This window comes from Nicotiana tabacum, chromosome 4 (genome assembly GCF_000715075.1).
Source record: "Nicotiana tabacum cultivar K326 chromosome 4, ASM71507v2, whole genome shotgun sequence".
Classification (NCBI taxonomy): Eukaryota; Viridiplantae; Streptophyta; class Magnoliopsida; order Solanales; family Solanaceae; genus Nicotiana; species Nicotiana tabacum.
Window position 1 is genome coordinate 77,637,960 of NC_134083.1, and position 22,110 is coordinate 77,660,069.

Consider the following 22,110-nt stretch of genomic DNA (forward strand, 5'->3'; position numbering starts at 1 on the left):
ATAAAAAGTTCAGTTAACTACAATAAAAAAAAGAATATTTGAAAGTGAATTCAATTGGGAAAAAAGTTGAAGTTTTATGTTTCTTTATTGGGATCTTTATTTGAAGCGAGTAAAAACCATTTTCACTTAAAATGACCTCAAACTAGTTTATAGAAATTTAAATTTTCTAGTACAACTAGAAGTTAAAAAAGTAGACCCAATATTTGTTAATTATTTTTTTCAAATATTATCTATGGGAAATGACACAACATAACTACTTGGATACTTCCAAAATAAAGACATTCGCATATAAGAGTACAAATATTTTTACTGGAGAACATCTTCACAATTTAAAATAGGGAAAAGATCCAAAATTGCCCTCTATTATAGTATATTGTTTACTTCTGTCACCCGTTATACTTTTCGTCCAAATCTATCCCTACCGTAACAAAATTTACATAATTATCCCTAACCCTAACAGATCTACACCGTGGCAGTTGACCCCTTCAATTTTCTCCATGTCAGCTGCCAAGTGAGCATGTCCCACCAAATAAAATTCCAAGGTGGAGTCCATATCACCAATTTTAATAATATCTTAGTTATTGTATTTATTAAAGTGCCACGTAAGAGTCCATGTCACTATTTTTAAAAATATTTTATTTATTACACTTATTTACTGAATCAACAAATTTTAAAAAAAATCCCAAAAAAGGTTGCTTCTTCCTCCATGCTTCTTCATCTTTGCTTCAAATATTTCGATCCAAACAAAATTTCTAACCAAACAAACTCATATCGTCCACAACTTCTCCACATAAATATTCCCAACAAACTCCAAAATACTCAGTTCAAACTTTAGCAAATCAGAATACCCATCTTATGTTTTTGAGCTCTTTTACAACTATTTCAATGGTGATTTCTGTTTTTTTTCTTCAAATTTTTGAATGCAGTGTTATTCTTTCCTTTTTAAGATCCAAAATTTATTTTCTCCACTAGATTTCAATATAAAAGAAGCAAGAAATTTCAGGATCTCGAGTCTTTTTCCAGCTTTGAATTTCGACGACCAAAAAAATATAGTTCAAGTATTTTTTACTCAAATCCACGAAATTAGTGTTTGATTCACGACATTAAGCTCAAAACGACAACACCTAGTCGATCTCCTCCATAAATAATCAACTAATCTAAGTGAAATTCGAAATTTTTAGACATCCGAAGAATATATCGTAGTGGGTTTCAAGAGCCATTATTGCAGAATACCATTGTTGACATATTGAAGGTCTTCAATTGTGATTCCTTTGGTGAACCCTAATTTTTCAACAATGATCATTTGTTAATGGGAGAAGAAGACTAGATTTCATTTTGGTGGAGTTATAATCTCTGCAATGGAAAAGGTAAAGAGAAAGAATGAAAAAAAAAATGAAAAAGTGTTGGGAAAAGATTTTATTTTTAGGGGGTGGGGTAAGGAGATTGTACGGGAAATGGGAACGTTTTTTGGGTCAATTATTCAAATGCATAATATTAGAGAGGGGTTGGGTTGGAGCTGCTGACATATGGAGAAAATTGAGAGCTTCAACTGCCACGGTGTAGATCCGTTAGGGTTATGGTCAATTATGCAAATTTTATTAACGATAGAATAAATTTGGACGAAAAGTATAATGGATTACACAGTAAAGAAATAATTTTGGACCTTTTACCTTTAAAATAACTAAACTCTAGAATATATTTTCTTAGAGAAAAACATTTCCTAAAATTTAGAATTTGTTTCTCGGAAAAAACTTAAAAAGAGTTTCACAAGCAAATGCCGCCTTATTACAATTGAGAAAAAAAAAAGTTAGTAATAACTCGTGAAATCAATATAATCAAACTGAATAAAATTACCATTCCACCACAACATTTCACAAAAACCAACAGCTAGTGATTTCCCTATCGGGCCGGGGTTCAGTACAACTGCCGCTGCCATTGCTCGCCCGCGAAGGAAGATGAACTCATGGGACGAATGGGTTGAGTTGGCACTGCAGAAACTGGAGTCGCGTAAACTCCGCCGTTCTCTTAGACCCATTCATCTATCCAAGGATTCAAACATGTTAAGCCCTTCTAATGCCGACGACTTCGGAATTTTCGATGAATTACGCCAATGGGATAGAGGCACAGTGGAAGTTCAGATTTCAGAAACTACGTACCATAAATGGTTGCAAGACATTCCCAGTTCTGGTGCGGGTTATTTTTGCTCCATTTCGTTTTTATCAATTTCTTTTTCGACTTCAATTTTAGTCTTCTCTTGTTGGTAGTTTCACTTACCGCGTAATCGCCGGCGAAAAGTTTCGCTTTTTTTTGTTGCTAAATTTGGAAATAACGACCTAGGTAGCAGCTTTAGAATGCTGTAAATTCTAGTCACATAGGCTGAATATAGTAGCTTAAGAACAGAATGAATCTGCCACTGGCCCAGAAAAGAATGATACATATGCTTATGCTGTTATTCTCTTCCGTCGGGTATTCTACGAAGTTGAAATGTTGTCTTCACTATTTTCTTTAAAATTGCCTTGTAGGAGATGAGCTTGGTTGCAACGGTGTGGCGGATACTGAAGTAGGGGCAAGTGCTGGAACATTCAAGAAGTTAATTTTATTCTCCGGAAATGATTATCTGGGCTTGAGTTCGCATCCTACAATTATCAAGGCTGCAACACAGGCATCTAATTATGCCTCTTCAACTTTGCATATATTAATGATTTTTGGCTGATACTAAATGCTCCCTATTAGCTAATTTGTTATAATTTTTGTGTTCAGGCAGTTCAAAGGCATGGAATGGGTCCAAGAGGTTCTGCACTAATATGTGGTTATACAAATTATCATCGACAGCTAGAGTCATCCTTGGCGGAGTTGAAAAGCAAGGAGGTATTCACTTATTTCTTTGATAATTGTCTTAAGTTTCGAGTAATGAACTTGCTTAAATGGAAACCAAATATAAATACACTGTGAATAATTGTGGGCATTGGAAGTGTGAAATGAGTTGGCATCTCACGTTACTCTCCTAATTATCTTTTCCTTATGGTACTAGAACTTAGGGCCTATAATGCTGCATCGGGGTATATAGAAACCCATATGTTTGTTTATATGAAGCATTCATGTTAGAGTAATGTGGAGTTGGTATAACAGTATGACACACGTTCCCCTTAGCTTATCAATTAATCAAATGTTTTTGTTATCTTCATATTGATGTTGAAATCAACCAGATTGATGGAGGATGTCATGTCCAAAGTCTATTTTTAATGATCTTTTTCATACTTCTAATTTTACTCATAAATAAATATACACACACAAAAAAAAAAAAATACAACAGGAAATGAACATCTACATTTTGTGTGCGGGTTGGGGATTTTCCCCATCAAAGAAGTCAATTTACCATACTTTATCCGTACCTTCGCCATGGTTCAATAATTACATCTTCTTCTTTCCATCTTATGAGTGTATTCCTTGCTTCAACAATAAATGAGAAAAATGCTTATCCACTGATATTCTTTGATTTCCCTTGGACTTAACCACTAAACAGCTGTCTCTTTCCTTTCAACTGCTAAAATGTGGATCTCTTTGAGCTGGCAGGAAAGAAATGTAGTAATACCTTTGGACTCAACCTCCACAGCCATTATTATTTATACCAATCAACATTCTCATAATAGCAAATAAATTCCACAGAAATTTCTCAAACAGATCCAAATTCTCATGGTTGGAAGCTGATTGCTTATTCTTAGTGACTAACTGATGCTAGGTTTTTGATTTTGGTAGTTGCAGGATTTGAATAATCTTTCTGTAGGTTAAAATGTCAAATCTATAATGCTTCCAATGTAGTTGATGCTGCAGCTGCTATGTATTTAACTAAACGTGGTTTGTTTGAGAGAGAGAGAGAGGGAGGGAGGGAGGGAGGGGGAGAGAGAGAGAGAGAGAGAATGAACAATCGTTTGAGTTAGAGAGAAAATCAACAATGGTTTCAGTTATGGTGTTGATATAGTCATGGAAGTTTCTTGCCTCTGGAGGCTTTGTAGAATGTAGAAGAGAAATAACTTATGCAGAAACCATCTGACTACAGAATACATATTAAAATGAGAAAACCCCTTGGAATCATTTTAACTGGCTGATAATTTCTAAAATTTGCTCTTCATAAAAAAAATTCAAAATTGGCTTTGAGTCTTACTGCCGAAGAGTATGATGCGGGAATCTGCACCTTTTAGGGGAATCACTGATATAAACTGATGCATTCTTCCTCTAATTTCATATTAGGATTGCCTTCTTTGTCCCACAGGCTTTTCAGCCAACATGGCTTTTATGACTGCTGTAGGCAATGTCAGTATGCTCTTAGCTAGTGGAGGTCAACCTTCAGTAAATGCAAGGGTTGCTGTCTTTTCTGATGCCCTGAATCATGCATCAATTATTGATGGTATACGCCTAGCAGAGAAACAAAAGAGCATAGCTGTTTTTGTCTACCGGCATTGCGACATGCGCCATCTTAATGAGCTATTGTATGTTCTTATTTTATTTTATTTTTCTACCTTCCTTTGATGTTATTGTCTCTTTGACTAATTGTGTGTTTGTGTTTTAACAGAACAAATTGTACAATGAAGAGAAAAGTTGTCATTACTGACAGGTTAGTATCGATTAAAGTTTCAATCTCTATCAATTTCATTTGTTCTGGCATCATCCAAGAAATCTACAATGAAAAAGAAAGACAAAACAGTAAACACAAAAGCTGAGATAAAAGAACGAAGGAGTTATGGCGGTGCTGAAGTCGTAATGTGCATAGAGAATTGCTTCTCTTTGATTGAGTTATTTGTATGATATCTTTTACGGTGCAGAGATGATGCAGTGATTGATAAAAGTAGTTGTAGGAATATTTGATGAATCCTCACGTTTGTTCTTATTACCAGCTTATTTAGTATGGATGGAGACTTTGCCCCAATGCTTGAGCTTGTGAAGCTTCGTAAGAAGCATGGATTTTTGTTGGCAATTGATGATGTAAGTTCCAAAGCACCTGATACAAAAGTCTGTCATTTTATCAATTTGATGATGCAAGTTTCAAAGCTTCTGATGCCAACACCTGTCACTTTATTTTGTTACTCTAATCTCACCACAGCTTTAGACATTAAAGTTTCCTTCCTCTATACATAAATCTAGTGCATATTTTAGTGGAACCATTTTACAAAGTAAATGATGATTAAAATTTCACCCCCGGGTCTTTGTAGCGGTAATCACATAATGTGTGATGCGTGGGTTAGGCGTTACGTCGCGGAATCAAACCCGCTTGGAATTTAACTGGAGAAGGATAGAGGGGCGGCCCCGTTATCCGTCGAGTTTCGGACCAGGCACCACTAGCCTGGGGGTCTCAGATATAAAAATAAAATAAATTAAAGTCAGTCTCCATGTTCATTTACTTTCTCCCTAAATCCTGTTCATGTGATCATTTGTGGCAGTGAACTGCATTTTTCTACTTGTATAGTTAAATTGGGTTGCTATGATAGCTTAATTAATTGTGACAGAATTTAGTTCTTCTTTCCCTCTCACTCGTAGGCTCATGCAACATTTGTTTGTGGTGAAACTGGTGGTGGGGCCGCTGAGTTGTTCAATTGTGAAAGTGATGTGGACATTTGCCTAGGTACTCTGAGCAAGGCTGCAGGTTGCCATGGTGGATTCATAGCATGCAGGTAAAAGTATTGAAAGAACAGAGGAAGCTTGATACATATGCTCTCTGATTTAAAATTATCGAGTACTGATTGGATTTATAGTTCTTATCTTCTGTTGATTAATTTGTTCAATGGACCTGAGACTTGCATTTAGGAGCAAAATATTTTATGTACTGCTGAGAGTCCCAACATTGAAACCAGTTGACAGTTGAATGACACTTTGGTGCCAGTCTCGCTTCATGAGAACTTGAACCAGTCCTATGTAGAAGATTGATTTTGCTTACCTTTATTTGTGCGAATCATCCATAAAACTCTGGGTTTAGATCTGGTTCTCTATCCCTGAAGTTTGAGTTGAAGATATTTATCCTTGCAAAAGGCAATACCTGGTCTGCTGTATTAGCTTTTCTTCCTATTACATGTGGAATATTTCCCTCAAACAACAGCACATATATATTGAACAATCCAATGATAGCCGCCTTTGTTTGAAAAAAGAAAGAAATTTGATTATGGCCACACTGCCCACCTTTTTGAAAGTCAAATTGATTGTTGTGAGCCACAATAGCTTTATGGACACACTAGCCTCGGGGGATCTCTCGGTTATTAAAAAAATTGGACTACTAGGTACATATTAGATAGTCATATTGACCATTATTTTCAATCAGAAGTTATTATTTACAATTCTTCTATTTTTTGGGGTTGAAATGCTAAATGAACAGCAAGAAATGGAAGCAATTGATACAATCAAGAGGCCGCTCTTTCATATTTTCAACTTCTACCCCGGTGCCTGTAATTGCTGCTTCCCATGGTAAATCTACTTATCAGAATGAAAAATTTAGTTATTGCTCTTATTTGAGGCCATTTTATAAATGACAGTATTTGTTTTTGTATCTCATAACTGAGAGAAGTGGGGAGTTTCTCCTTCGTTCCTTCCTGCCTTTTCCTTCCTTCTTTTTCACTTAAATAATGGTGGTGTCGGTCCAGTTTGCATGCACCTCAACTATCTTGTCTTACCTTAATCCTCCCACAAGTACCGAGTAACTCTTCCCACCAAATCTTAGATAGAAGAGAAGAAATCACCCTTTTTTTTCTCTGGTGTAATTCGAACCCTGGTCTCTCATGGTCTTCGTTCCATCTTCATCGACTGATAAGGTGCAAGAAATGGATAGCCTTATCTGGCACTTAAGTGAAATATTCTCTTTCTCAATCTCATATTTATGGACAATTTTTTTCCTTATCCTAGATGAAAAAAATGCAAAGGAAATATGGCCTATTAAAAATAAGTGTGAGCTGGAAAACTGAACTGTGTTAGGATGGAGACTGGACATAATTTTCGAACTGCGAGCTTATTGCGGCTTACTTATACATTGTTAATGATGTAACGTATGCAGCTGCTGTTGTTGTGGCAAAAAAGGAGATGTGGCGTAGAAGAGCTATTTGGAATAGGGTGCAAGATTTCCGTGATTTAACAGGAATTCCCATTACAAGTCCTATCATCTCCCTTATTGTGGGAAATGAAGCGACGGCTCTGCAATCTAGCAGGTTACCTTTCTTACTGTCCATCTCTCTTTGTCCAGCGCGGTCTCTCTTAATTTGTTCATAACTGTCTCATTCATTTCTTAACAGGCATCTTTTGCAACTTGGCTTTCACATAACTGCAATAAGACCCCCAACAGTGGCTCCTAACTCATGCAGGTTTGTCGCTGATGTATCTCTCTCTCTCTCTGAAGTTGTGATGACTCCTGATGATTTTTTCACACCTTCATCTGCATGATAATTATATATTACATTACTTTCTTTATAGTCTGCAATTTTAGTGTTGGGGCGTCTCGTACTTGGCTATGTGTAGAATTTTGGGTTGGTTTTCTTGCATTTCCTCTTTGTTTTCGAGGAACTTTGAATGAAGCTGGTTTCAATTTTGACATGCTTTTATGATGTTTTTGGTCATCAAGTGCACCTTGCTTGATTTGTTTTTTCTGACAGTGGCTTATCTTGGGCTTTTACTTGTTAAGCAGTTTCAGAATATTATCCTACACATACAATAGGTTCATTAATTTTTACTTTCTTTTCTCATTTTCTCTGAACTCAAATTCTCTCTTGCCTACTCCCCTTTCCTCAGGTTAAGGATAACACTGAGTGCAGCTCACACATTGGATGATATAAGAAAGCTCATAGCAGCGCTGTCTCAATGTGTCAACTTCAGTGAGATCGGATTCTACTGCGCAAGCTGGAATGCCCGACTCTAATTATATTTATTTGTTTTTCGATGCATTTGCTTATTTAGAAGAGTGGATTTTAGTATGAAATGCAATTAATGAAGACATCTGCACAAGAGTGACTTGTAATGTTCTTAGCATTCTATAGTAATTTAGCAGGTCTAATTTTCGTACAGTAAATACGAGCTGCAATTAATGAAAACGATGCCGCCTTCTGTAAGTGAAATCGTGAATTATTTACATTGGTTTTTGCCCCTTCTGGCGATGAAATCTAGCAGTTAATGAAGTTCAATAAGTAATAATTTTGGCACCCAATTGATGAAGGGTACGAAGTCTGTTCTCAGCCACTTGCTGGTTTAAATAAAAAATCTGTTCTCAGCAACTTTCTGGTTTAAATGAAAATATAATGCCATAAAAATCATAGTATCATTTTGTCAAGTGTCAGTTGAACTCGAAACATATATTTCTTCAACTTTAACTCTGAGGTTGGATATTAAATGCTGGAGTATATTTCCTTCCATGCAGATTTACATACTTCATCTACCGGTTCAACCCAAGTGACCAGCAAAACAGAAAGATACACAGATTCCTACCAATACCATTAGAATAACAGCATCCATAGCAAAAGCAAAACAAGGCAAAAAAAGCAGAATCTTCAACTTATATACCCTTGGAAACAAAAGGACCTAATAATAGTCTAGATACTATACCCTATGTAGTTCCCCTAAATATGAACCAGTTACCAATTTCTCATTCAATGATGGACTCATCTGAGGCATCAGTGTTGCTTGGAGTAGCCAGAACTAACCAACTTGCAGCACCCTGGGGCAAGGATGTGGCTGAAGAAGAGCAGCATTTGCTTGCTTGTTGCTGACCTGAGTCCTTCTCACTCATGGCAACCTGGCTAGCCCTGTCATCTCTTGAAGCTTGCCATGGTTTACTCATCTTGTCTCCATGAACCGGAGAGGGCAATGACTTGAATACATACATAGAGAAGGTGGCAATCAATTATTAAGTCCTTTCTGCAACATAAAGATTTCACTAAAATGCAAGTAATTTAGCATTGAAGAGAGAGGATGGTATACTCACATGAGGCATGACAGTAGTTGTGGTTATAGTTTGCCTTGATGTTGGGGCTTGCCGAAATACTTCACCAGTGCTAAAAGGGACATCATTTAAGTTGATCAGAGTGGTTGTCTTGTTGCTAGTAGAGTAATTGTTATCCCCAGCTTCATAGCGAGTTTCACTAGAGATGGTGGAGACAGTAACAGTGACAGCTCGTCTTTCAGGAACAGGCTTGACAGGGGAAACTGGCTGCTGCTTATCCTGCTGGTAGTAAGGCAGCAGTGAAGGAGCTGTTATGGCAGTGGAAGAAGAGACTGAGGGTGGTGTAGGGACCATATGAACATCTTCAACCTGGACCATAACCTGATTGGACATGTTGCCACCATTGTTCTTGTTGTTGCGAACCATGTTTGGCCAGAGGAAACTACCCTGGGGCTTGCAGATCCTGAAACCACTCTTAAGCCTTTGTATCTTGGCAGCTTTTTCCTCAGCTGTTGGAGTAGTTTTTTGTGCTTTTGTTGCTGCTTTCAGCTTGGGGTCAACTGCTATTAGCTCCTTGCTCTGATCATCATCAGCTGCTTTTGATCTCTTCTTTTCCTCCACTGTTACTACCTCTTGCACTCCCTGTTTCTCTGGTTCCACTTGCTTTTTCTTTCCTTCTGTCGACAACATTAATGCGGAGATTGACTTTTCTTTTTCTTCCAGTTTAGACACTAGGCCCAGACACTTTTCCTGTATTCATAACCAGAGCACCCATTTTAATTACCAGTCCAAACAGTAGTTATTATTACATATCATAGTACATGCTACAGTAATATGCATCTACTTCCTAACCAGTCAAGCCATTAGCCTCAACCTACATTCCCAGTCACTCCTAACAAGAAACATAAAAACTCAGAGAATTAACCAGAGAGGGGAAATAATGCATGTTTGATGGATTAGAGAAATGAATATAAGTTGGGTATCTCAATTGTTATTCGAAGCACAAGGTGAAAGTGTTAGTGGCATCTAATTAATTCCAAGCATTCATGTGGCTACATGCAAAGCAATAGCATGGCTCCAATTTGACCAATTTGGACTTTGGGGGTCCAATACTAACTTAAAAAAAAGCGGAGGACTAGAATTTATTCAAGAACGTTTGTTAGTTGATTAGAATACCTCCATTTTGGCCATAAAATCTGAAGTGGTCATCATTAATTGCTTCTTGTATTTTTCCTGCCACAAAAAAGGAACATGAAGTGTAATTATCACACGGGTTAGGAATGATAAACTACTATCGTCTTTTAGAAATTAATACGTTACCATTGTCTTTGAAGCCTCAATAGCTTGGCTTTGCTTCTTCTTGAATTCAAGCTCCTCAATCCTTCTGCTCAAACAAAAAAAAAAGAAAAGAAGAACATATTAACACAACCATAAATTATATTTCACCAACACAAAAACTTTGAATTACAGTAATCATAAGTACTGTATTTACCTTTTCAGCCTTCCAACTTCTTCTTCCAACTGTTCCTTGGAACTCACCATCTCCTCCCAGTCTCTGATTATGATAACAGTCATAACAAAACCCTCAGTGCTCCACATGAACAATCATAGAACAACTTCAACTTTTTCCTGTTACATAGACATTTGCACATTGAAAAGCTAGTGAAGAATTTTCTGTTAAGTACCTTTTGAGTACAAAAATCTCATCTTTCAGGTGCTTGAATTCCTGAGCACAAATAGGGTGTTGAATGGGGGAGTCTCCAAGCTTCCAACCAGGTGGGGGAATCCAATAAGGATCATTAACACCAGCCTCCTTCCTGATGTTAACTAAGTCAGCACTCTCCAGCCAATACTCCATTGCTCCCTCAGCATTGTGCCTGCGGCGAAAACGTTCAGTTCCTCCAGGTGCAATCTTACCGGCCAAGTGCTTGAGCAGATGATCCAGCAGGCCCGTATCTCCAATGCGCTTCCGCGCCTCTGCTCTCAACTCTGGCCTTATAATAGGGTTATTAGCCATTGCTCCCTTTGCCTTCATCACCTCCATTAAGTTTTTCTCCGCCAACTCGTACCTGAACACATTTGAAAAGGGAAATGATTCAGGGGTCTTTTTTTCCCCTTCTGAACCTGCAATACATATAAAGTATTTAATTACCTCTCAGCAGACCAACGGTCTTTGGGGTCTTTGTATACTGACAAAACCCTGCATTTGTTTTTCTTCTTAATCTTATTTTTCTTCTCGGGACCCCTTGTTGTCTTTGCCTTTTTCTTTACTGTAGTTGTTCTAAAGCTATACCTCTTTCTCTTTAGATTCTTGTTAGTCTTTTCTGTTACAGCTTCCTCATCATCTTCCTCTTCTGCTTCTTCATCTTTTTGCTTTACTGATTCACCATCAATTTCATCTTCCTCCTCGTCGTCCTCTTCCTCCTCTTCATCTTCTTCAGATTTTTCTGGTGTTTTCAGTTTTGGAATTTCTTCTCCTTGAACAAAGCTGGAAGAAGACTTGGTGTTGTTGCTTTGGTCTTCGTGTCTCCCAAGAAACTTGACCTGCCGGCGTATTCCCCAAGTAACCATCCCATTGACCTTAAGCTGAGACAAGCAGATGCCATTCTTTGCAGCAGGAACAGCGCCCAAAGTAGTATAGTTGACTAACCAGAAGCTATGAAGATGTTTCTTCTCGGCAAACTCCTGAGAAGGAACTTGACGAAGAAGCACTTTACTAGCCAGAGCTGTTCCCATTACGAACTTCTCATCAAAAGCTGGATACATTTCTCGTTTGCTATTGCTGAAGTATGTTTGTAGTGACTGCATGCTCGGGTACCTCACTGCCACATTCAATACAGTTCTCTCGCTCACCTGAAAAATCAAAGCATATTTGGGTTAATTAATTAGTCTACGTTAAACTTTAGAACCAGAAAATAATTTTTGTACTATAACATCAGGATTTTCTCACCATAGCAACTCGGATGGACTTGAGTTGAACTGGGGTCCTAGGAGGCAAATATAAATGATCAATCTCGTAGATAGAACCCATCTCAATATTCATCTTTGCATTCTGCAGAATTTCATGGTCTGCTGAAAAGCAAAGAAAAGGATCATAATAAGAATACATTTTCCCAGAAACTTAAGCTACTTTTGAAAACCCAAAAGCTTACTTATTAGATATATAGATACTACTACACAAAAACAAATGCCGAAATGGGGGTTTAAGAAATTGATTCATATGAGGTTAAAATACAGTACAACTACTGCAGAAAGAGAGTGAGTGAGTGAGTACCATTGCGTTTTAGGGTACAGCGATCAGATGTGGGCAGAAGAGGTTGGTTGTCATGTCTGGCCAAAGCTGGAGTGTCTGCGCAGGCGACACTGCTTTGCTTTTGCCCTTTCAGGTTATCCATTTCCTGTATGTATATACAATAAAGCTGTATTACAAAAGATGAACACCCACTACCACCATTATCCTTTCTGATCAGACTAGTACAATATATATGCACGTACTCTCTCTCTCTCTCTTTTCTTCAAATATGTCACAGAATATACTCAAACACGAGTTTATTATATACACTATGATCACTTAGAATATTATATTAACATATGCATAATCTAATTAGTATTTGTATAATAAGTGTTTCTTTCGCCCCACTCATGCGGGTTATTTAGCAATCGCCATCATCATTATCAAGCAGATTTCTTTTTGTCTTTTTGCAGGAAAACACAATACATGCACGCACTCGTATTGAAAGCTACTGCTCAAGTAAAAATGCCATTAATGTGGCGCGTGCATTTGATCATAACAATATGTTAAAGGCGCGTGTAAAGGACTCACATTTAATGAAGCCAAAGAATAGCATAACAGAAAAAGGAAACTTTCAGATACTGATTTTCTGATAAAAAACCACCTCCTTGCCTGAAGTAGTGCACCTATTTAGAGAGAGAAAAAGCGTATATATATAGAGAGAGAGTGCTTACGAGGTTGGCTTGAATGGCTTTTTTGGATCTTTTTCTGTAGTAAGTTTCCATTGTTGCCATAATCTGTAGGCAAACAAAGCAAAGAACATACTTATTAATTATGTGTTTAACGATAACGATTTGCATAAAAAGTTGGATTTTTTGGGGTTAGATTTCAAAAAGTTGAAAATGACAATCTATCTGGGTAAAACAGAAATCAAAAGAAAAGTGGAGAAGTACTGTTGAGCTGCCATTAGGGTTTTCCCCCAGAAATGATCAGTTCCGTGAATAGTATTGCATTAAATATAGCGGCTCAAAAGCAAAAAGAGCAAAAACACTCATACGGATAAATACTCAGACATGAACTGCTAATATTCATGCTCAGTGTCCGTACATTTCAACACTCTCATGCTCTTCTGTATACGCCAACTGAATATTTGTATATTTATATAATATTCATCCATACACAAGCAGTGCAAGCACTGATGCCTTTTGACTAAACTGCTGCTTGATCAGTCCTACACGGAAATCGCAAATAAATGCATGATTCATGAACTTTTATATTCATATCAAAGCAAGACGAAAAAAAGAGAGGAAGTTGTGATTTTTTTGTTTTTTTTGGGAGATTTTAGTTTACTAAAGAGAATCAACACATGAAATGGTTGCAATTTCGAACACCCTAGAGTACTCCATTTTTCTTTCCCGAGAAAAAAAAACCAAGATGGTTTCTTGGAAAAAAATTTACAGCATAAAAAATGAAGAAACCCTAACTGCCATATATCCATCCCCGTCTATACACACACACACACCGATACACACACTTACACACAGAGAGAAAGAGTTAGAGATATTATTCATCTGCAACAGTAAACACTTGTTTTACTGAGGCGATTGAGGATTGAAGTGAGAAATAAAAAGAAGAACATAGGAGAGAAAATGAAAGCTTTGTTTATACCTATCGTCGTATATGCTGAAATTAAAGACACTGAGGTATGGAGAAAATGCTGTGGAAGAAGAGAGATAGTGAATGGAAAAGTATAGAGAGATTGTTAAGAAAACATGTATATAAATGGAGTTTAGATGATTCTGGAATTTGGAATAATAATTTGGAATTGTATTGTTGCAAAGTGCAATGATAAAATGGAGTGAAGGAAGTTGTTATACTGAGAGTTGGGAGCAGTACCGAAATGAAATTGAGCAGAAAAGAGAGAGAGAAATGATAAAGTTAACTGATAACGCAACGGCGAGTGAGGTCTGGTCTTGGTCCCCGCTATGTAGAAAGACGACTATGCCCCTACGTGATGCTACATTGCCCTTCTCTTTCCTTCCATTGTTCCTTTTGTTTCTTGCTATAGAGCAATAGACAGTGATTCAAACTATTCAAAACTAAGGCCGAATTCATATATTACATAAAAATATGCACTTAATTTGCCTAATAGAGCTATAACAATTACTCAGATTATATATGAAATAAACAATGCGAACCTTAGGTGGATTTAAATTTTAAGCATATGGATACAAAATATTGCAATTTGGACATACAATTATACTTTTTTTAAAGAAAAAAATAGTATTTGAAGTTAAGTTAAAAAAGAATATTAAAAATTTAAAATTATATTTGGACATATATTTCACTTTGAAAAATATTATAATTTTATGAGGAAAAATGAATTTTTACTTGAAAAAGTGGTAGAAACTACTGTTTCAAACTTGAAACTCGTCTTCAAGAAAAATTTCAAAAATTTAGTACAATTTATACCCAAACAATATTTTGAAGATGTGTTTCGAAAAGAAAAATAAATTATGAACAAATAGGTCCTTAATTTACAACGAACTCAGTTAACAATATGCCTGAGTTACAATAATTTGCTCTGCTGATCAACTATGAACAATTTGTCATGAATGTGCATGCCTCAGACGAGTATTAATCCCCCCCAAGAAAAAAAAGGTTTAATAAGATTTCCTAATTTCCTTCTTTTTCGCATTTTTGAAATCTTATCGACGGTCACTAAATGAAGCGAGACTATTGAATGTTGTTTATTTAGAAAGTTAGATACCAATTTAGTTTTTTTCCCCCCTTTTTCCTACGTTGCGTTTAAAGCGAAATTTAACTTTTCGGTAAAGCGACGAGTTCCGCCAAAATATATACTTTTGATTTAGCTTCGTTTTTTACCCCAAAAGAATACATAATATAAATTGATCGGGGTTGACTTACTAGGTAAAATTCCTGCATTTAACACTTAAGATGTTGAGGGTTTAAACCCCATTATTACTGTAGTATCCCCTTTCGTTTTCCCCCCTCCACTTACCCAACCAGGATGTAATTTAAAAAATATAGATTGATCTTACGACCTGTCAAAATTGAAAACAAAAATTTGGTATATAACCTCAGCTTGATCTAATTAAACCCTGCCAAAATTGGAAACCATTATTTGATATATATATATATATATATATATATATATATATATATATATATATATATATATATATATATATATACTATGTGCTCCCTCTGTTCCAATTTATGTGTTATACTGTCATGTTTTTGTCAAAAAAATAATATCATACTTCCTTATTTAGAAATAATCAACTTTAAACTTCATATTTTATCGTGAATGACATGATTTATAGCCACACAAACTCTTCTCACTTGTTTTCGATGATAAATTTTAAGGCAAAATACTTTAAGACCCCCCTAACTTGGCATTGATTATTAATTACAACCTTGAACTATTCGTAGTATTAATTACTCCCCTGAACTTGGTTATTCGATAATTGTTATCCCCTTGGACAATCTCATCCTAGGAAAGTGACGAGTAGAACTGTCAATATGGGCTGGCCCAACCCAGCCTACGCGGGCTTTGGCATTTGACGGACTAGGCTAGGCTGACCTACTATTTCGATGGTTCCTTAAAATAGTCAACCCAGCCAAGCCCTACGTGGGTCATGGGCCCCCACGGGCCGGACCACCATTTTTAAAATTATTTTTCATATATTTTAAAATTTAAGTTTCATATTGGATAGAAAGCTTTTGAAAAATGTCAAGACCCAAATCTCCCTCTGTAGGATGTCGTGATGGCACCTAATCTCTAAGACTAGGTAAGCCGATTACAATTACATTTTGAGCTATTTTTTTAAAACATATAATTTAATACAAGTGTCGAAACCAACATCGGAAATAATTATAACAACCTATCAAGACTGATAATATTGAGTTACCAGAAAGCCTATAAATACAACTGTTTTGAAGTAGAGATAAAACAATGGGAGAACAATATCAGAAGGTGACTCCGAAGCCTGCGAACTCAGCAACATGTTTACCTTGAGTCTCCACAACAAGATCCGTACAGCTAGCTAGCGATCAACTGACTCCAATTTACCTAGCTCTGTACAAAAATGTACAGAAGTGTAGTATGAGTACACCACAGTCGGTTCCCAGTAAGTATCAAGACTAACCTCGGTGGAGTAGTGACGAAGTACAGTCAAGACACTCACTAGTCAAATAACCTGTGCAATATAATATACAAAAATAATAGGAAATAAATAGCAGTGATAGCAATAATAACCAACTAGTGATATAAACAACAAGGCAGCAAGAATACCATAATTATTACTCAGACGAATAAGAAACACAAGTACAACCAATTAAACAAGTCCTTCAAATATAAATCTTTCGCATATAATTCTTTCGAATAAATACCCTCTGAATATATTTCTTCAAATAAATAATCCTTATATAAAAATCATAAAATACGGGTTTCAGCCCCCTTTAATATTCTCACGGCACCTCGTTCCCATATCACTATCACAACCGCACAGACAACTCTCGTGCCAAATATATCAATACATAAAATATGCACAATCAATTTATTTTCAATAAATTAAGGTTACAAATTTTAAACCAAGTAAGAATTCAACAAAGAAATGAGTTTATTTTTGAAATAGTTCGAGTAAAGAAAATGACATTTCAATTAAAATAAAGCATCAGATAAGCTACTGATTTGGATATAAAACTTATTAAATTAAAACATAATAGTAATTTTTTTAATTTAAAATAACTCAATCATTAAGAACAAGTACAAACCAGAAATACAAATCCTCAGAGTCTCGTACGAAAAAGACAAAGTGTAATGACCCGACTTGTCGTTTTAAGAATTAACGCCCCGTTCAGTGACTTAAGGTCTCAGAAGCCTCAAAATATGTATTATGACCCGCGTGTGTGATCGAGTTTGATTTACGGATGATTTGGAGAGATTTGGGACACTTAGTCCCTAAGACGGAAGCTTAAGTCTTAGAATTTCGACTGTACTCGGAACTGTGTGAAGACGACTCCGGAATGGAATTCTGTTGGTTCCGTTAGCTCCGTTGAGTGATTTTGGACTTAGGAGCGTGTTGGGACTGTGAATCTGAGGTCTGTAGCCAATTTAGGCTTGAAATGGCGAAAGTCAAATTTTTGGAGAATTGGACCGGAAGTGGACTTTTTGATATCGGGGTGAAAATCTGATTCCGGAAGTTAGAGTAGGTCCATAATGTCAATTATGACTTGTGTGCAAAATTTGAAGTCATTCCGGATTGATTTGATGTATTTCGGCACAAGTTATAGAAATTGAAAGTTCAAAGTTCATAGATTTTGATTTGGGATGCGATTCGTCGTTTTGTTGTTGTTTGAGGTGATTTGAGAATTCGACTAAGTTCGTATGATATTTTGGGACTTGATGGTAGTTTTGGTTGAGGTCTCGAGGGGCTCGGGTGTGTTTCAGACTAAATTGAAGCTGTTTGGACTGCTGTTGCTGAAGTCTGGTTTCCTTCTTCGCGAATGCGAAGGGAGTCCTGCATTCGCGAAGAGGAATTTGAGGGACTGATGGTTTGGCCTTCGCGAACGCGAAGCTGTGGACGCGAACGTGAAGAAGAAGCAGGGCAAGCCTTTGCGAACGCGGCCCAGGCAATGCGAACGCGAAGAAGAAAGGAAGATTGGGGCCTGGGGTCGTTTAGCCTTCGCGAACGTGAAGCATGGAACGCGAACGTGAAGGAGTTGGTCAGCTGGTCGTCGCGAACGCGACAAGGAGTTCGCGAACGCGAAGAGGAAATGATGGGGCAGAAACAGTTGGCCTTCACGAACGCGACGAGGAGGTCGCGAACGCGATGAAGGATTTGAGGCAGTCGGGTTTTGGCCTTCGCGAACGTGAAACAGAGGTCGCGAACGCGAAGAAGGCCTATCTGGGCAGAATTAAAAGTCCCAAAAATAGGGGTTTGAGTTCATAACTCAAAATCTAATTTGGAGCTCGGTAGAAGGCAATTTTTGGAGAGATTCTTGCGTGGGTGTTTGGGGTAAGTGATTCTTATCAAGTTTTGATTAATTTCCATGATTATGTCTTTGAATCCATCATTTAATTCGGATTTAATGGAGGAAAAACCAGGATTTTTGTAAAATCTTTCAAAAACAAAAATTTAAGATTTGGAAGTCGAGTTGTTATTGGAATTCGATAAAATTGGTATGGTTGAACTCGTATCGGAATGGGTGTTCGGATTTCATAAAAATTATGTCGGGTTCTGAGAGGCGAGTCCCGCGTTGACTTTTGTTGAATTTTTGGAATAAATTTTTAAGTCGGCGTATTATTATCCGGAATTGTTTGCGATGAATTTTAATGAAGTTATACAATTAATTTAGATAGATTTGAGCTGTCAGGAGGTCAATTCAAGCAAGAAGGCGATTTTGGAATATCAGCATAATTTCATAGAGGTAAGTGTCTTGCTTAACCTCGAGTGGGGGAATTTTTCCTTAGACATTGAATCTTATGTGCCATTTGTGTAATTGAAAACCATGTACGCGAGGTGACGAGTACGTACTTGGTTTATATGTGCAAATTTTATTGAGTTAAAGTCTTGAGCATATTGTGTAATAAATTGAATAATTGTTGGCATATATTTAATCATCTACTTGTCATGCCTAAATCTTTGTTGTCGACTCTGTTGTTATATGACAATGTGATGTGATTGTTGTTTGATTATTTATGAAATTTCGTGAATTTGCTGGTTTGATAATTATTGTAATTTAATTTCATTATGGATTTTCCTTCTGCAAATAATTAATTAAATGAGCTAAAGAAGAGGTGTTTATATAATTATTGAAAAATTGAATTTAAATAATGTCTTTGCTTTATGTTGAGTAATTTCTATCTCTATTGATTGTTTTTGGGTGTTGTACACATTGTGTGGAGCTTTTGGTCATTTGTTGTGAAATTAATTGACTTGGTTGTAGCTTTGAAATTTGGTTGTGGCCATTGGAAAAATTGTGATATGAATTGATTTTTGTTATGTTATTGTGATAATTTTTTCGTGTAAATTGTTGTGTTGTGTGAGTTGTTATTTTAGGGAGATAAAAGTTGCATTTCACCGTTGATATTATGTGGTTATAAAGGTGGCATTTCACTGTTGTGTTTGTTGGCTATTGATATTGTCTGGGCGGAGCGATAAGGATGGCTATAGGAGCGATAAGGGTGGCTATTGATATTGTCTGGGCGGAGCGATAAGGATGGCTATAAGAGCGATAAGGGTGGCAATAAGAGCGATAAGGGTGGCTATTATGAGGGACGATATGTGATGATGTGGGGTTGTGATGTTGACAATTTTCATGTGATGTTGTGATTTTCTTGTGTTTATTTTTATACCTCGTGCAACTTATCTTGTTGTTAGTAAATTGATAATAATCTGATTTATGTTGAAATTGGGAGCCCGTAGCTATTGCCAGGCGGTTTATAAAATAAAATGTGGGCACGAGGTGCCGTGAATTGTGATATGAAATGGGGATATTGGCACGTGAATTGTCCGTGCAGTTGTGATATAAAATGTGGGTACGAGGTGCTGTGATGAAATGATAATAATATTTGGCACGTGAATTGTCCGTACAGTTGTGATATGAAATGAGGGCACGAGGTGCCAGAAAAATATGATAATTTAATTATGGGCACGAGGTGCCATGAAAATATGAAAATGGGCTGAGACCCATGTTTACGAAAAATATAAAATGGGTTGAGACCCGTATTTTGATAATTATGAAATGAGGTGTCACGTGGTGACTTTTTAATTGAAAGAATTATATTAAAAATATTTATTTGGAAGGATTTTTACTTAGAAAGTATTATATAAAGGAAATTGTATTTGAAAAAATTTATTGAAAGAATTATATTTGAAAAAAAATCATTTGAGAAAATTATATTTGAAAAAGAGTTATCTGGAAGAACTATGTGAAAGACATTTATTTGAAGGACTTGATTTAATTGGGTGTAGTTGTGTTTATTAATTGTTGAGTGATATTAATGGTATTCTTGTTGTCTGTTGTGCATATCACTGATTGTTTTATCCTGCCTTTATTATTATTTGTTTCCTATTATTTTGTATATTATATTGCACAGGTTATTAGACTAGTGAGTGTCTTGACTGTACCTCGTCTCTACTCCATTGAGGTTAGTCTTGATACTTATTGGGTACCGACTGTGGTGTGCTCACTCTACACTTTTGCACATTTTGTGCAGAGCCAGGTATTGAAGATAACAGACTTGAGCAGAGTTAAAGTGGGATCGTAAGGATTTAAGGTAAAGCTGCTTGGTCGTCGCAGTCCCTTGGAGTTTTTTCATTTCATTATACTGTTAACTTGTAATCAAATAATATTGTATATTCGGTCCTCGTGATCATTCTATGTATTCAGTTAGAGTTCGTGACTCAGTACTACTAGTCTTGGGAGGTTGTATATTCATATTTGTTCCGCTGTCAGTTTTGATTATTTATTTAATTCAAAAAAAGAAATGGCTTCAAAAGGTAATTGAAATCAGCTTACCTAGTCTTAGAGACTAGGTGCCATCACGATGCCTGTGGTGGGATTTTGGGCCGTGACATAAAGCCAGCATAATACTACAAGAAATACAAAACACTTAATATTAAGTCAAATAATACATCACAGATAACACATAAATTTACATATTACGGGAAAATAAAATAACCAAAGGCAAGTGCAGCCATAGAGAAATATCAACAAAAGGGCAGTCCCGAGGTACCGCCTCGTACTCCCAAATCATAAATAAATTTCAATAACAATACCCCCAGGCCATCACAAGTCATCACAAATCAATTTCCGATATAGCCCACATTGTCTCGTCACGTGCGCAATAATAAAATAAATGCATGTCTTATCTCGTCGCACGCGCATGATAATATTCCCACCTTATCTCGCCACATGCGCAAACCCACATATATATTGTCCCCTTGTCACGCCGCATGTGCATGTATCAATAGTAATTAACAATAGCACGGCAGAAACCTCGTGCAAATATCCGAACAAATCTCCCAACAATATCACGTGCCAATATCACAATATCTCATAAATTGCACCTCAAGTGCTCAAATATTACAACATATCACATATTGCACATCAAGTGCTCAAATATTATAACTTGCCACAGAAAATCAACAATACATTAATTTTCACAATAAGGGATCCATGGCTCGGCCATAATGTGCATAAAATCTTAATAAAAATATCTGGGAGTGAACAATTCAACAGAATAATATTTCACAGTTTAACACTTTGTCTCAATATGATTTACGACCTTTATAACTCAATACCAATTTCAACAACATGAACTGGAAAGTAATTCATCAAGGAACAACGCCTTCTTAAATTCAAATTTTAGATAATTATATTAACACCCCAATTTAAACTTATTTAATTAATTATTTGGAGATGGAAAATCCATAAGGAATTAAATTCCAAGAAAATATCAAATCAACAAACACATGGAATTCACATAAAAATTCAAGTGACAATCACACCAAATTATTATATAAAATACAAACTCGACAAACAAGGAATGGGGCATGATAAGTTCAATGATTTACTAAATGCCAACAATTATCCAATTTAATTCATAAAAATACCTAAGACTTTAAACCAATAAAATTTGTACATATAAGCCTGAGTACGTACTCATCACCTCGCGTACATGACTTTCAATCACACAACTTTCACATAAAACTCAATGCCTAAGGGGTAATTCCCCTACTCAAGGTTAGGCAAGATACTTACCTTTTTTAAGTTAGGCCAATAATCCAAATTCGCCTTCTTCCTTGAATTGACCTCCGGACAGCTCAAATCTAATCAAATTAATTGTATAACTTCATTAAAATTCATCAAAAATAATTCCGGACAATAAAACGTCAACTTAAAATTTTACATTAAAAAGTCAACGCGGGGCCGCATCTCG

The 22,110-nt window shown here is 36.4% G+C and overlaps 2 protein-coding genes across 2 annotated transcripts; one reads left to right on the forward strand and one right to left on the reverse strand.

Moving 5' to 3' along the window:
- The first annotated feature begins 1,843 nt into the window (after window positions 1-1,843).
- On the forward strand, window positions 1,844-8,078 carry LOC107787987 (8-amino-7-oxononanoate synthase). The gene is made up of 11 exons (XM_075252056.1): window positions 1,844-2,187; window positions 2,523-2,662; window positions 2,761-2,868; window positions 4,249-4,487; window positions 4,571-4,612; window positions 4,893-4,980; window positions 5,533-5,666; window positions 6,362-6,450; window positions 7,034-7,184; window positions 7,269-7,337; window positions 7,762-8,078. Exons 1-11 carry the CDS (start codon window positions 1,956-1,958, stop codon window positions 7,886-7,888), a joined length of 1,419 nt encoding a protein of 472 aa, XP_075108157.1. The 5' UTR covers window positions 1,844-1,955; the 3' UTR covers window positions 7,889-8,078.
- Window positions 8,079-8,361: 283 nt separating this feature from the next.
- Window positions 8,362-12,014, reverse strand: LOC107787986 (uncharacterized). Its single transcript, XM_075251162.1, has 8 exons — window positions 11,856-12,014; window positions 11,058-11,758; window positions 10,591-10,974; window positions 10,398-10,460; window positions 10,226-10,289; window positions 10,082-10,138; window positions 8,944-9,655; window positions 8,362-8,808 (listed from the first exon to the last, which is right to left on the reverse strand). Exons 1-8 carry the CDS (start codon window positions 12,012-12,014, stop codon window positions 8,609-8,611), a joined length of 2,340 nt encoding a protein of 779 aa, XP_075107263.1. The 3' UTR covers window positions 8,362-8,608.
- Between the last annotated feature and the right edge of the window lie 10,096 nt (window positions 12,015-22,110).